This window comes from Silurus aristotelis, assembly GCF_946808225.1.
Source record: "Silurus aristotelis genome assembly, chromosome: 6".
Taxonomy (NCBI): Eukaryota; Metazoa; Chordata; class Actinopteri; order Siluriformes; family Siluridae; genus Silurus; species Silurus aristotelis.
The window spans coordinates 24,054,298-24,068,083 of record NC_139579.1 but is presented as its reverse complement, the minus strand read 5'-3'; the positions used below and the strand labels follow the sequence as shown (position 1 = coordinate 24,068,083).

The 13,786-nt window shown below is 38.0% G+C and overlaps 1 protein-coding gene across 3 annotated transcripts; it reads left to right on the top strand.

The window, feature by feature from the left end:
• Positions 1-4,798: 4,798 nt before the first annotated feature.
• On the top strand, positions 4,799-12,399 carry LOC310727458 (putative E3 ubiquitin-protein ligase UBR7). 3 transcript variants are annotated; one of them, XM_083543975.1, is made up of 12 exons: positions 4,799-4,911; positions 5,797-5,924; positions 6,212-6,345; positions 6,471-6,531; positions 6,800-6,895; positions 7,449-7,502; positions 7,610-7,715; positions 7,808-7,956; positions 8,182-8,382; positions 8,798-8,951; positions 11,811-11,872; positions 11,975-12,399. In XM_083543975.1, the coding sequence occupies exons 2-12, from the start codon at positions 5,805-5,807 to the stop codon at positions 12,065-12,067; spliced, it is 1,230 nt and encodes a 409-aa protein (XP_083400101.1). In that variant the 5' UTR covers positions 4,799-4,911; positions 5,797-5,804; the 3' UTR covers positions 12,068-12,399. The 3 variants fall into 3 exon arrangements, with proteins under 3 accessions (XP_083400101.1, XP_083400100.1, XP_083400099.1); XM_083543974.1 differs by lacking the exon at positions 4,799-4,911 and adding an exon at positions 5,559-5,674; XM_083543973.1 differs by lacking the exon at positions 4,799-4,911 and having other exon boundaries at positions 5,581-5,924.
• Positions 12,400-13,786: the final 1,387 nt, after the last annotated feature.

Below are 13,786 nucleotides of genomic sequence, written 5' to 3'. Positions count from 1 at the left end.
GTCATCACAGGTAACCAGAGCTATTAGCCTGTCAAATGAAGACATAGTCATATCATACTGCTTAGCATGAAAACAGCACAAGCTCAGATTATTTGATAGTTGTCAGTTATACACACCCATCTGAGGCCACTGTCTGAGACAAAAAAGGGAAAGAAAAAAGTGAAGTAGATACAGTGATGTAAATCCTATATAAAATACATTTTGTACATGAAGAAGATGCAGAATCTTTAGAAACACAAGGTGATCTCTGGCTGGTTTGAATATAAATCAATAAAAATCCATCAGAGTCTGACTTATATATGTTCCTCATGAACACAAGTAAACCAAGTCAGCAAAGTCACTTTTCTTGGGAAATTGTCCGGCCTGGATTAAAGAGGTTGACCTGGAACATTGATTGATCCAGTTACTAAAAACCAGTGCAATGAAGAAGGAAAATCATCAGTTTGCTGTTGTACATTTCTATTTGTATGTTCAAGTTTAAGTTTATTTCTATAATGCTTTGCACAATAGACATTGTCTGAAAGCAGCTTTACAGAACTTAAGAATAAAAGTGATTTACTTGTATTTATCCCTGATTAGCAGCCTGGGGCGATTGTGGAAAGGAAAACTCCCTAGATGAAGAAACCTTGAGAGGAACCACACTCAAAAGGGGAACCCATCCTCATTTGGGTAAAACCATGGGTGTGATTATAAATCTTATAACAATACAAAACACCGAAGAGTGAGAACAACCACGAGTGTGTGTGATTATGAGTAATGTCCTTTCTACAGTCTTATACAGTCAGTTGATATTGTGGAACCAGGAGCTACTAAGCAACTCATAAAATAGCTCAACATTTGACAGCTTCACAGATCCAACACCAGCTTCTCCATGCCAGAGCGTTTAAAAATTTGAAGAAGTGCAATGCCAAACTCTACATGAAGTGGGACCCAAATAGATAGTTCGGGATGTTTGCAGAGTCGGCATCTACTTCTTTAAAGGGCCATAATCTTCCTGAGGTGGGGCACAACTGGAGATGGCGCAACATCAGGATGCCTCAGGATGGGTAAAGAAAGAAAAGCAGTGGAAATGAATTAGCGTAGCTGCTGTTCATGCTGTGTTTGCAGCATGATTGATTTAAATAGAATGAAATTTGTACCATTGCAAGATGAAGTTAGGTATCTACAAATGCTTGATGATTGAGGGCTGATACAGTCAAAGCATACAAATTACAAATCATCCAATTACAAACTGCAATCATTCAATAATCACAGTCTATAAACAGCATATAAACAGCAGAACAAATTTCAGTTATCTTCACAATACAAATAATAGGACATATTTCAAATAAATGTGGCAACTTTAGCAATTATACTACTTTTAAGAAGTTATAATAGCCTTTTTTTTTTTTTTTATAATAGTGTCAGCTTTAATAACATTTTCCAAGACTTTCAACTACTTTGAACTGTGCATGCTCTATAGAGAGTGCAGCTGGGGCCAAAGCCTGAAACGTTACAAAATGGGAACATAATAGTTAAGACAATCTTGTGTGTCCCTGTTCCAGTTGTGAATACCAATAGTGTAGCCAGAGTTACAGTTAATGTAATTTTCGAATTAATACATTTATACATTTATGGAAGTACTCACATGAGATTGCCCAATTGCAATTTTTGTTGTGCAGGGACACACTCTATCCAACATTATTGCTGCAATGCTCTCCTGGTCAAATTCCACTTCATTTAAGCACACCATCTCAGAGCGCTTGGTTTCAGCTGCAATCAGCTAAGCAGTAGAAGCATTTCTACAGACTAAAGCAAAGTGTCTTTAACAAAATGGTTCCTTTTCATTTGTAGAAGTTCTTCCATTAAAGCCTATAGCTGGGAGGCTGAAGAGGTGCTGTACGTTAAAGTAATATAAAGCCTGTATATTAGACTAACTTTCAAAGTAAATAAAAGCTAATTTTACAAAAGAGAAGGGTGAACAGCTTTCCTGCACACTTTTGCAATTTCCTTCCTAATTTTCAAGTAATAATGTAATAAAATCAAGTAATAAAAGCTTTATAAGATGTGTTAAAACAGTAGCTTTGCAGAACTGTTTTGATTTATTTAACTCTGAGGCATAAAGTAAAGGAAAGGGTCAAGTGGGTGTGAATAGGGTTCTCACTACACACACACACACATACAAGGAATCCAAGATTGGGACTAAACAATATAGATTGGATTACAAGGTTCCTGGGCAAAAAAGGTGAAGTATAAAGGAGTGATAACTCAAATAATTAGGTTCAAGCAAAGACCATATGTGTTTTCATGAAAAATAATGAAAACCTGTCTTGCTAAAAATCCAAATTCAGTTCTAAAAAAATTCTGCCTGAACTCGTCAAGTTGGTAAGTGTTGGTAGACATTTCAGTTTTCCTTATTGTAGGCACATTCTTAAGACATTAACACAAATGTTAGGCAATTATAAATTGTTTATGTTCATCATCAAAATGTTTTACCACCTCAGTCTTGGAAGCCACTAGATGCTCAATGCAAGCTGGATTTTCAGCAAGGTGATTTCTATTCTGTTCTGACTAGCTGGCGTTGAAAAAAGAAAACAAATAAAAAAAGTTAGAGGTAAAGGCAGTTTTTGGTCATATATATAAAATAAGTATACATTTTAATAAATAAATAAATAAATAAACAAATAAACTTCCCGTGGGCTCACCACCTGCAGGAGGGACCGTAAGGGACGGTGCTGTGAGGATTGGGCAGCAGTCGAAGGGCTGCTTAGACTGCTGCCCCCGCGACCCGAATTACGGATAAGCGGGAGAAAATGAATGAATGAATGAATAAACAAATAAATAAACAAATTAAAAAAAAAATGAAGAAATATCATAAATGAAGTAAATGTGTAAATAATTAAATAAAATAAGGAGTGCAGAAGTACCCCCAGATGGAGTAAACCTTCTTCTTCTTTCGGCTTCTCCCATTAGGGGTCGCCACAGTGGATCATCCGTCTTCATACTACTCAATGCTGTACATCTGCCTCTTTCAAACCAACTACCTGCATGTTTTCCTTCACCACATCCATAAACCTCTTCTTTGGTCTTCCTCTTTTCCTCCTTTGTGGCGGCTCCTTCTTCAACATTGTCCTACCAATATACCCCGAGTCCCTTCTCTGCACATGTCCAAACCATCTCAATCGATGCACTTTCATGTTGTCCTCAAAATGTCCTATCACAGTCCTTTATCACTCCCAAAAGTTATCACTTTTAACTCCCTGCTCCCTACTCTCACCACAAATCACAATATCATCCGCAAACTTCATAGTCAACATAGACCCCTGTCTGAACTCATCCGTCAACCTGTCCATCACCACTGCAAAAAGGAAAGGGCTTAGAGTCGATCCCTATTGCAGTCCAACCAGTCTGTCGTTACTACTGCACACTTCACTGCTGTCACACTGCCCTCATACATGTCCTGCACCACCCTCACATACTTCTCTGTCACACCTGACTTCCTTATAGAATATCATAACTCCTCTCTTGGCACCCTGTTGTACGCCTTCTCTAAATCCACAAACACACAATTCAACCCTTCTGACCTTCTCTATACTTCTCCATCAACATTCTCAAAGCAAATAAAGCCTCTGTGGTGCTCTTCCTCTGCAAAATTTTGTTAAACAATCTTGTTAAAAACTCCATCTCTCCTAAACATCTCCATGCCTCTACCGGTATGTCATCTGATCCTACTGACTTTCCACTCTTCATCCTTCTAATTGCTACTCTCACTTCCTCCTTACTAATCCTATCCACTTCCTGCTTTACCATCTCCACACCATCCAACCTTCTCTCTTTCTCATTTTCCTCATTCATCAGCTGCTTAAAATACTCCCCCCATCTTCTCAACACACTCTCCTCACTAGTCAACACATTTCCCTCTCCATCCTTTATTGCTCTAACTTGCAGCACATCCTTCCCAGGTCGGTCCCTCTGCCTGGCCAATCGGTATAAATCCTTTTCTCCTTCCTTAGTGTCCAACTTCACATACAGCTCCTCATATGCCTTTTCCATGGCTTTCGCAACATCCCTCTTTACCTGCTGCCGCTGTCCTCACTCTCCTCATCTTCTTCTTTACCTCCAAAACCAATTACTTCAGTTAAAGTGCTCCCTTTAAACTTTCAACTGAGGAAAGGTACAAAAGCATTTGCCTTCAAATGTACTTAAGTATCCACAGTGCCATGATTTATTATGGCTATAATGTTCCAATTATAATTTTTTATTACACGACTCTTTGCTTAATCAACTCAATTTATGTGAAAAGACTCTAATGTTACTTTTAGCACAACAATCTATTAATTGAATTATAATAATTAGTCAAATACTGATTGATATTAAATTAATTATCATGAGTTTCTTCCATCATTTATTTCTCTTAAAATGTTCTGCTTGATGGTGAACTAATGTTGAACTGTATGTTTGTGCTAAATAGATACCACCAACTGGCAATGGCGGATCTAGTTTGAATGATATGGATGTTATAATATAATATATTATATATATTATATTTCATGCAAATTACATAGTCATGAAAATAAAGAAAACTCTTTGAAACTTTTGGTCTGTACTGTGTGTATATATATATATATATATATATATATATATATATATATATATATATATATATATATATATATATATATGGTGGACTAAAACCTATAAACTCTATTATTGAACTCTAAGTGTTGTAGTATAGTATTGTTTAATTGTAGGGGGAATAGCAAGGGTGTATAAAATCCCCAAAATCTGGATTATTCTATGTTCAGTGCTCAGGAGAAGAGAAGTTTCTGTGTTCTGGTGAAAGAGTGAATGTGTATTGAATGTGAACTGTTGTCCCTCAGTCACATTTATGCTGCTCACTGCTACACACAGACACACACCGTGAGGAAACATGTAAGAGATTTTATTTAAATATATTAAAACATATTTATTTTTAGTCCTTTTACTCTATATAAACTTTTTTCCCCCAGTAGAAATATGTAAACAAAAAAAGCGCTAATTTGCTTCTGTTGTGTTCCTGTTGTGATTCACGCAGCGTTCACTTGCTCTCAAATTTCGTTGTTTTTACACTGAAAGGTGCAAATCTTCGTAAACGCGAGTTATAATAATAGAGCTTAAAAGCTATTTGAGAAATCTAAAATTTGTTATTAATCTCCAGTTTGTTCAATTGTGTTTTGTCGAATGTTTGCAATTTGTTTTCCCTTATTGATATACCCCTTAGTGCTATTTGGTTTACATGTGTAATCGTCTGATGCATGTGGATTTATTTCTGACAATGGGTTTAAATGTCATGAACATTCAGATGCAATCAGCCAATATGATCTGTCATACAATCTGTATCCCTATTTAATACTCATATTGTCTCACATTGTCTGTATTGTCTTGTATAGTCCAAGCTGAAGTATAGTTTTTATTTATGTTTGTACTTTGAGAGTCACTAACAGCTGAAACCAAATTCCTTGTGTGTGTCGACACACTTGGCCAATAAACCCGATTCTGATTCTGATTTAACTAGCTCTGTGCGCTTATTTTGAAAGCACACGTTGTTACTGCTGCATGAGAAGCAACCTGGGAGCTCGTGAAGGTAGCATTATTTCGCGCCAAATTTGTTCCCGGCCCAAACCGGAAGTAAAGGGCTGCACGTTGGTTGTTCATGGTTTGTTCTCCGCTGTTGTTTCCATGGTCTTACTGCGGTTTAAACGCGTGCTTGTTGGTGTTGTAACAGTATTTTGTTTTGTGTGAGCACGACGACTGATCGGTTAAGGTTTTTGTGTGTAGTATAGAGAATGGATGTAAATAAAGTGCAAGGCAATAATGGGTCCATGGACGAGCTGGAGGATGAGGAGCTGTGTGAAGCTCTAGCTGTTCTGGCTGGCAGTGATCCGGATAAGTGTTCATATTCTCAGGTGAGTCTAAATAATAATAATAATAATAATACCATTTCAAAATGTATAATCAGTTATCATGTGCATGTTGTGGACGATATTAAAGAATGTGATCAGACTACTACATAATCCTTGGGCTTTGTCTGTCACTGTGGCTGAATCCCAAACCGCTGCTTATTATACCTGTAGTGCACTACATAAGGTGGAGTGACCATGTCAATTCCCCTTATGTAGTGTATTAATGCAGGGGGTAGATGGCTGTATGGAATGAAGCCTATATGTGGTGTGATTTTGCTTGTATGTTGCAGGGATATGTGAAAAGACAGGCTGTGTTTGCCTGCAGCACTTGTACAGGTGAAGGCATGGAGCCGGCTGGGGTCTGCCTCGCCTGTGCCAACACCTGCCACGATACCCACAATATCTATGAGCTGTATACAAAAAGGTATAATTCTAAGGCTTTGAAGTTACTTTTAATATCAACAACCTGCAGTTTGCACCTTTTATCACTTGTGAATTTATCATACCGCACCATGACATGCTAATGGTTTTCTTTTCTTTTTTCCCCAGGAATTTTCGCTGTGATTGCGGGAACAGCAAGTTTGGCTTGTTTAAATGCAAACTGACTGCTGTAAGTGTGTGCTGGATGTAATCCAGAGCAGTCTGTCCACTTACCCCTAAAGAAATGTACCTTTCATAAGACTGTTTATATGATGCATTAATTTTGCAGTGTTTTTGTTCACAAATGTATGATGTACCATGACATGGTCTGATAATTTAATACCAGGCACTACTGCAAATTAGTGGTCTGACTAATACTACAATATGTTGTAGATTTTCATGTTTAAATTCACTGTTGTTTTTTTTTCTCTCTCTCTTTATTTATTGATTATTCACAGGACAAAGAGGGACAGAACAGCAAGAACATTTATAATCACAATTTCTTTGGCCGATACTGCTCCTGTGACAGACCTTACCCGGATGAGAATGATAAGGTATATGTTGCTAATATTCCACTCATTTCTTGCTTTGTAGAATTAGTATGCGTATGACATGCACCGATCAAGCATAATATTATGACATTATGACAGGTGAGTGAATAACACTGATAAGCTTGTTATCATGGCACCTGTTAGTGTGTGTAATATATTAGGCAGCAAGTGATGCATGACTGCTAGATGACTGGGTCAGAGCATCTCCAAAACTAAGGACTGCGGTGCTCAGTATCTATCAAAAGTGGTCCAAGGAAGGAACAGTGGTGAACCGGCAACAGGGTCCTGGATGGCCAAGGCTCATTGATGCATGTGTGGTCTGATCCAACAGATGAGCTACTGTAGCTAAAACTGCTGAAGAAGTTAATGCTGTTAATGTTTGACGGGTCAGGTCTGGGGACCAACACAAAATATTAGTCAGGTGGTCATAATGTTATGCCTGATTGTTGCATATATGTTGAGTAACTTTGCATTCAGTTTTTTTTATTTAGATATGTGCCATTCCTCTTTATTGACTTGTCTTTTTTTTTTAACATAATTCTCATTATGATGGAAGGTTGGTGAATCAATGATTCAGTGTATTCTCTGTGAGGACTGGTTTCACTCGAAGGTAAGCTGCTATACGGCGAGTATTTCTTTATCTGTATTGTAAGTCCTTCATGCACCATTGTTTCTAAAATCATGGCTAACATTTGAATGCCTCCCTTCTTTTTGCAGCATCTGGGATGTTTAGTTGTGGACTCTGAGGACTTACTGGAGATGGTGTGTGAGAGCTGTATGAACAAAGCGCCGTTCCTTTGGACCTATGCTGCCTACTTTGCGTGTGAGTAGCATGTGATCACACACCGTTTTTTATTCCTTTACAGCAGTGTTTACAGGCATGGGGATGTAACGTGTTACTTTTATTTCTTATAGACCCCCCAGTAAGCAATGTGAGTCTGAGTACAGATGACGAGAATAAATCTGTGGCAGGGAATAGAGAGGAGAAGGAGGCACTGTTGCCATCATGCAGTAATGGCCATGATGAGCCCTCCACAAGTAAAGACTGTCAGAAGGAAGCAAGGGTGAGTAACAGATCATAATGGACGACAGAGTGGTTACTGCATCTGTCTGCATTGTGTAAATATTTACAAACGTTTAATAAAATTTTCGTTCTCTAACATCAGAGGGTTCAAAATGTTTACGCTGAGCTTTGTTCTAATTCAGTCACAAGACAAGTGTTTTAGTTTCCATTTGAACACAGTTTACACACCATTAAATTAAATGGTGCATTTCATTCACTTTAACAGCTCACTAGTAATGGAATTAAGGCTGTAAACCACAAGCGGACACGTGAGGAGATGGAGAGGTGTCCTGTTAAGTGCCAGTCTAAAACCATGCCATGCAAACTGAAGGAGTTAAAGGCCAAAGGCTTGGTGAGACCAAGGGTGGGGTCAGTGTTCTGGCCATACGACTGGAGGCCCAAGCTTTGCATTTGCACAGACTGCAAGGTAAGTCTTATTTTAGTACAAACTTGTATTTGTATGAACTTTTATTTCGAATGCTTGTGCATGTTTGATGGGGGGAAAAAAGTCCCATTCCACAGCCATTTTGCTGTTTGTTTGTTTCTGTCTGTGGTATTTCCTGAAAACATGGTCGGTTATCAACAAATAAATGAAACCACACACACCCTGATCTGAATAAAACAGGAAGGAATCATATACACTAAGCTTAATCCAAAATGTTACAATGTTATTCAGCTGGGTCATTCTTTCTCCAACAAGCTTTATATCTGACTTTACTCACAGGACCCAAAAACCGCCCACACCCTCAGTGGTTTCCTGCAGGATCCCAGTACTGACCTTGTGCAATGTGTTCTGTCCAAGTTGCCCCATCTGTTGTTTTATTTGCTTATCTTCCTTTTAGAAATCATATGTGGAGGCTGGTGTTCAGTTCCTAATGGATGAGTCAGACACCCTGCTTGCATATGAGAATAAGGGTGAGGCATTACTGAAGGAAGACCTGCTCATGTCCTGCCTTGGTTCCCTGGACCGTGTCCAGCAGCTGGAGATTATTTATCGTAAGTAATAGAGCATAAAGAGCTATTTAAGTCCTTGACCCTACTACTTAATCATTTACAAAAGAATTTGCTCGCTCTAGTAGAACAGCTGCTTTTTTATCTATAAAGGCATTGTTCTTAATCTAATTGGGGAAAAAAAAACTATAGTAAATTTAGTATTTTTTTTATTTATTTTATATAATAGTTGCTTTAGCTCTCATATTGTTTGTCTGTGGTGAAACCTATTTTGTTGTATGGTTTAGAGACAGGAGGTGGAGCTGGAGGTAGCAGAGCTGAAGATGTTGAGGTTTTTGTTGGGAGTGACGAGAATGGACAGGATTAGAAACAAGTTTATTAGATGGACAGCACATGTAGGAGGTGAGGGAGGCGAGATTGAGATGGTTTGGACATGTGCAGTGGAGAGACATGGGGTATATCGGTAGGAGAATGCTGAGGATGGAGCCACCAGGAAGGCCAAGGAGGAGGTTTATGGATGTGGTGAGTGAAGACATACAGGTAGTTGGGTTGAAAGAGGCAGATGTAGAGGAAGCCGAAAGAAGAAGGTGAGTTTATGTCGGCTACATAGTTATACATAAACATTGTCTGACAAGAACCATATGAGGTTAATCTATATATGTACTGGACAAGGGGTGTCTAATCTTTTCCACAAAGGGCCAGAGTGGGTGCAGTTTTTTCATTCCAACCAATGAAGGACCACACCCAATAATCATTAGATTTAAGCAGGTAGAATTTGGTGTGGACTTGTGGTGTGGTTGGAATGAAAACCTGCACCCACACTGGTGCTTTGTGGAAAAAATTGGACACCCCTGAAAATTTTGAACATGCCAGGGGATATCTTTGGACATTTAATACTAAAATTAGTGCCAAGCACAGGTCATTGTCATTACTATATTTTGACGTGGAAGTAAAAGGATTTTTATTATTAATAATGTCACCTTAGATCAACATGATAATATGCAGTCTTCAAGTCAAATGGTTTCCTTGGACACTTGGTTTGGAAGAAATCGAGCAATTTGTATCGCGTGTCTTTGGATGCAGTAGCAGCTTGAAATTTTCTCTTCACTGGAACTTGAAAACCCAAACTTGTTCCAGCATGGCATTGTCCCTGTGCACCAAGCAAACTCTATGAAAACATAGTTTTCATAAATTGGAGTGAAAGATCCTGAGTGGCCTGCTATTGAGCTCTGACCACAAGCTTATTGAACTTATTTGGAATGAACTGGAACACTGACTGCACTCCAGGGCTCTTCCTCGTCAATCAGTACCTGACTTTACGAACACCCTTATGGCTCAATAAGCACAAATCTGCACAAATACACACTTAACATGGTTAAGATGAGCTCTCATCTGGCTTTACTAAAATATACAGCTGTGTATCATCAGCATAGCAATGGAATCGACTACCATGTTTATGTAGGATTTCGCCCAGAGCCAGCATATATAAAGCGAAAAACAGTGGGCCTAAAACAGACCCTTGCAGAACACCAAACTTTACCTGAGAGAGCGTGGAGAACACACAATTTACATCAACAAACTGATAGTGATCAGTCAGATAAGACCTAAGCCAGGAGAGAGCTGTTCCCTTTATTCCAAAAACATTTTCTAGTCTAGCAAGAAAACTAGTGCTAATTTTTTCTCCCTGATCATTTTGGTTTTGAAGGGGGATACATCTAGAGTGTAACAGAACCTTGATTTCTAGACATTCAGTGGCCCAGTCGAGCTCTGCGGGGTCAGATGGAGATCGAATTCATGTCCACAGCTCCGGAAGATTATCGATAAAACCCGCTGCTGTAGTTAATGCGAACGTATGCTTAACACGGTAATATGGCGAAGTACTAATGCAATGCCTGAGGCAGATTTTAAGAGATAAGGTAGTGATCTAAAATAGCTTCAGACTGTGGAATTATGACTATTTTCTATATTGAATCCAAATGTTAATATCAAATCAACAGTGTGTCCACCACTAGCAATGGGTCCTATAACATTGATTAATTACTACTGAATCTAGAATGGACACCACTGCTGTTACTGCTCTATTATCAAAACTAATATTAAAGTCACCAATGAATTCTTTGTCTAAAGAAGTAGCTATATTTGTGATTAATTCTGCAAATTCTACAAGAAAATTAGAGTGGGGGTTTCTAAATACTAATAAATGGAATGGACTGACTAGACCTGCTTTTGGACGCTAAATATTTTATGTTGGTGTAAAGAACTTCGGATGTGTTACATTTGCGTTTTAGTTGTTTGTGTGATGCTTAGATTCTTATTATAATTAGCTGCGGCTCCACCTACCTTGCCATTTAGCCGAGGCGGGTGTATGTAACTATACCCAGGAGGACTCGCTTCATTGAATGCTAGCTATTCGTTCGGTTTAATCCAAAAACATGTCCAAAACATTACATTAAACTCCTGGTCGGTAATAATTTTGTTTATAGTCAGCGCTTTTGACGTGAGAGATCTAATTAATATTCAATATATTTGAACTGGGTATACTGTGTTATACACAACACACCTCTAGATGTTGAAAAGCTTGTAGAATATTCATTTCTCCAACTTGGGGCAGCACATTTTTTTTTTTTTTTAATCACCGCCACATTTTGTTTCTTTAGGGAAATAAGTTAGGTGTACATTTATTTGAACATCAAAATGATCAAGTTAAAATTTAACGTAAATACTGTGCTCAGTGAATCAAGCTAATATTTAATAAAAAAACAAAACAATTTAAATAGAAAACATAAATTTCTGAAATATGATCCTTTTTCCTACTCAGATGATAATGAATAGATAGATATTGAGTTAGAAGCATACATTTGGAAACTAAATAATATTAAAACACTGGTAATTTTGTCTTCACAGAGTATAATGAAATGAAAACAGAGCTGCGTGAGTTCCTGCAGCAGTTTGCTGACCAGGGAAAGGTAAAAAATTTAATAGAATTTTTAGCATCTACTTGTAAAGTACACACTTGAAGTTAATAGTACAAAACTGCAATAATAAGAATGTATCTATTGTGTTTATAGGATGTGACCCCTGAGGCTATCCACATGTTTTTTGAAGATCTTCAGGCAAAGAAAAAAAGACGGGCCTCTGTTGGGCAGTATTACTGCAGCTGAGCTGGTACACATGGCCATCCTTGCATTCCAGGTTTTTTTTTTTTTTTTCCCCTTGGAATAAACAGACAAATTGAAAAAGACTGCTGTCTCTATGGAGAAGCAACGGCAAATGTTTTATGCTGCTAGTGTTTATTGCACACCTCACCCCATCTAATGTAGATGGAGTGGACATTACTGATGTCCACATTAAGACGTATGGACAAGGTGGTCAATACTCTTGGGCTGGAGAGTTGGCTGGGATCCAGAAGCTCTAGATGTTTCAATGGCAACACTCACGAATGTTAGATTATGCTTTTGTCAAACTGGATGATTAAATACAACGTACAAATGCATGTTGCTTCTTGTCATATTTTGCTTAAAGCTTACAGATGCATAAATCAAGACTTGTGTTGCGATAAACAAACATCTCAGCAATCAGCACACGCACACACACTGAAAATACAACAACATTATCAAAGCAAGTTTATTCTAAGGATGCTTTTTAGCCGCAAAGCCGGTCACTGTTATTTACCCTCTCTGAGGTAACAGTAGAAAAATATACCTGGTGAAAATTTATTACAAGAAAATGCAATTATATTAAAGTACATTCAACATATTTATTAGAAACAGTATCAAACCACAACACAAATCAAATCCAAATAAAAAGGTAGCTAAGAGTTTAAAAATCCTAATTTCCAAAAAGATGTGCATGAGGCAGTACAGGCCATTTACATAGGCTCCTAAGAAGGCTTGCATAGGCCAAAATCACCAATTTAATAAAATACTTAGCCTCTGCACACACAAGGCACACGCTCAGGTCAGCTGCATTGTTCTAGTTGCAGTAATGAACACGAGGCCCTCTCCTCTTATTTAGGACAAGTTGGAAAACAAAACAAAAAATTTCTCTAACAACTGCAAACGTATCTTGAAATGGATATAAATGCAAAAACCTGTTTCTGCTACTAAAGTACATCGTGATGAGCAGCAAAACAGAACGTTTGAGTGCATTAGCAGCGTGTTACTGTGTTTAAGGGTTTCCCCCACACACAGTACAGATAATATGCAATAATGACATTTTTACACTGTATCCAAATCTCACGTTTACTCTTTAAATCTGTCGGCAACGATGCAGCCAAATAAGGACTGGTCATTCATAAATCCTAGAAAATACTGTATAAAATGTGGATTATAGTGTTGCTTTGGATCAAGCCTGGAAAATATAGCTACAAAATCCTCTATTGTCACATTGCATACATGTATGATCAGTAGCTGACATGCAGTCCAATGATGAATATATATGATGTACTGAATGCTTGTTTAGCTGTTACCTGTTTAGATTCTAGGAGTGAGGCCCCCAAAAAAAGTGCACTTTAACAAATATTTCTGGCATGTTTCTTTACCACTAGGTGGTACTGTAAAAATGACAAAATGAAGCATACTAGATCAGGGTAGTCCACACTGCACAAACTTTCCTCTACAAAATGTACATTATTCACTAACTATGAGCTCATTCAAGGCTCATCAAATTAATTCCATGGAAAATACGTAATGGCTTGCACTTGTTTCCTCGATTTCTGAGCTCAAAATCCACAGCTAAGGCCACTGGATGGGAGGAGAAGGAGATGAACCGGAGCATGTTCATGTTTTCTACAGTACATGGATTAATCATTTTCAAGGCTGGTGTGAATGTAAATATTGAACAGTCCTGACTGTAGATACTATAACATTGTATGTAATTTA

What these genes read in the sequence shown, in the direction of transcription:
- LOC310727458 (XM_083543975.1), top strand. Translation starts at nt 5,805, where the DNA reads ATGGATGTAAATAAAGTGCAAGGCAATAATGGGTCCATGGACGAGCTG. An exon ending in ACCCGGATGAGAATGATAAG is followed by an intron (nt 6,896 to 7,448) that starts GTATATGTTGCT and finishes TTATGATGGAAG; the next exon opens with GTTGGTGAATCAATGATTCA. An exon ending in GCAGCTGGAGATTATTTATC is followed by an intron (nt 8,952 to 11,810) that starts GTAAGTAATAGA and finishes TTGTCTTCACAG; the next exon opens with AGTATAATGAAATGAAAACA.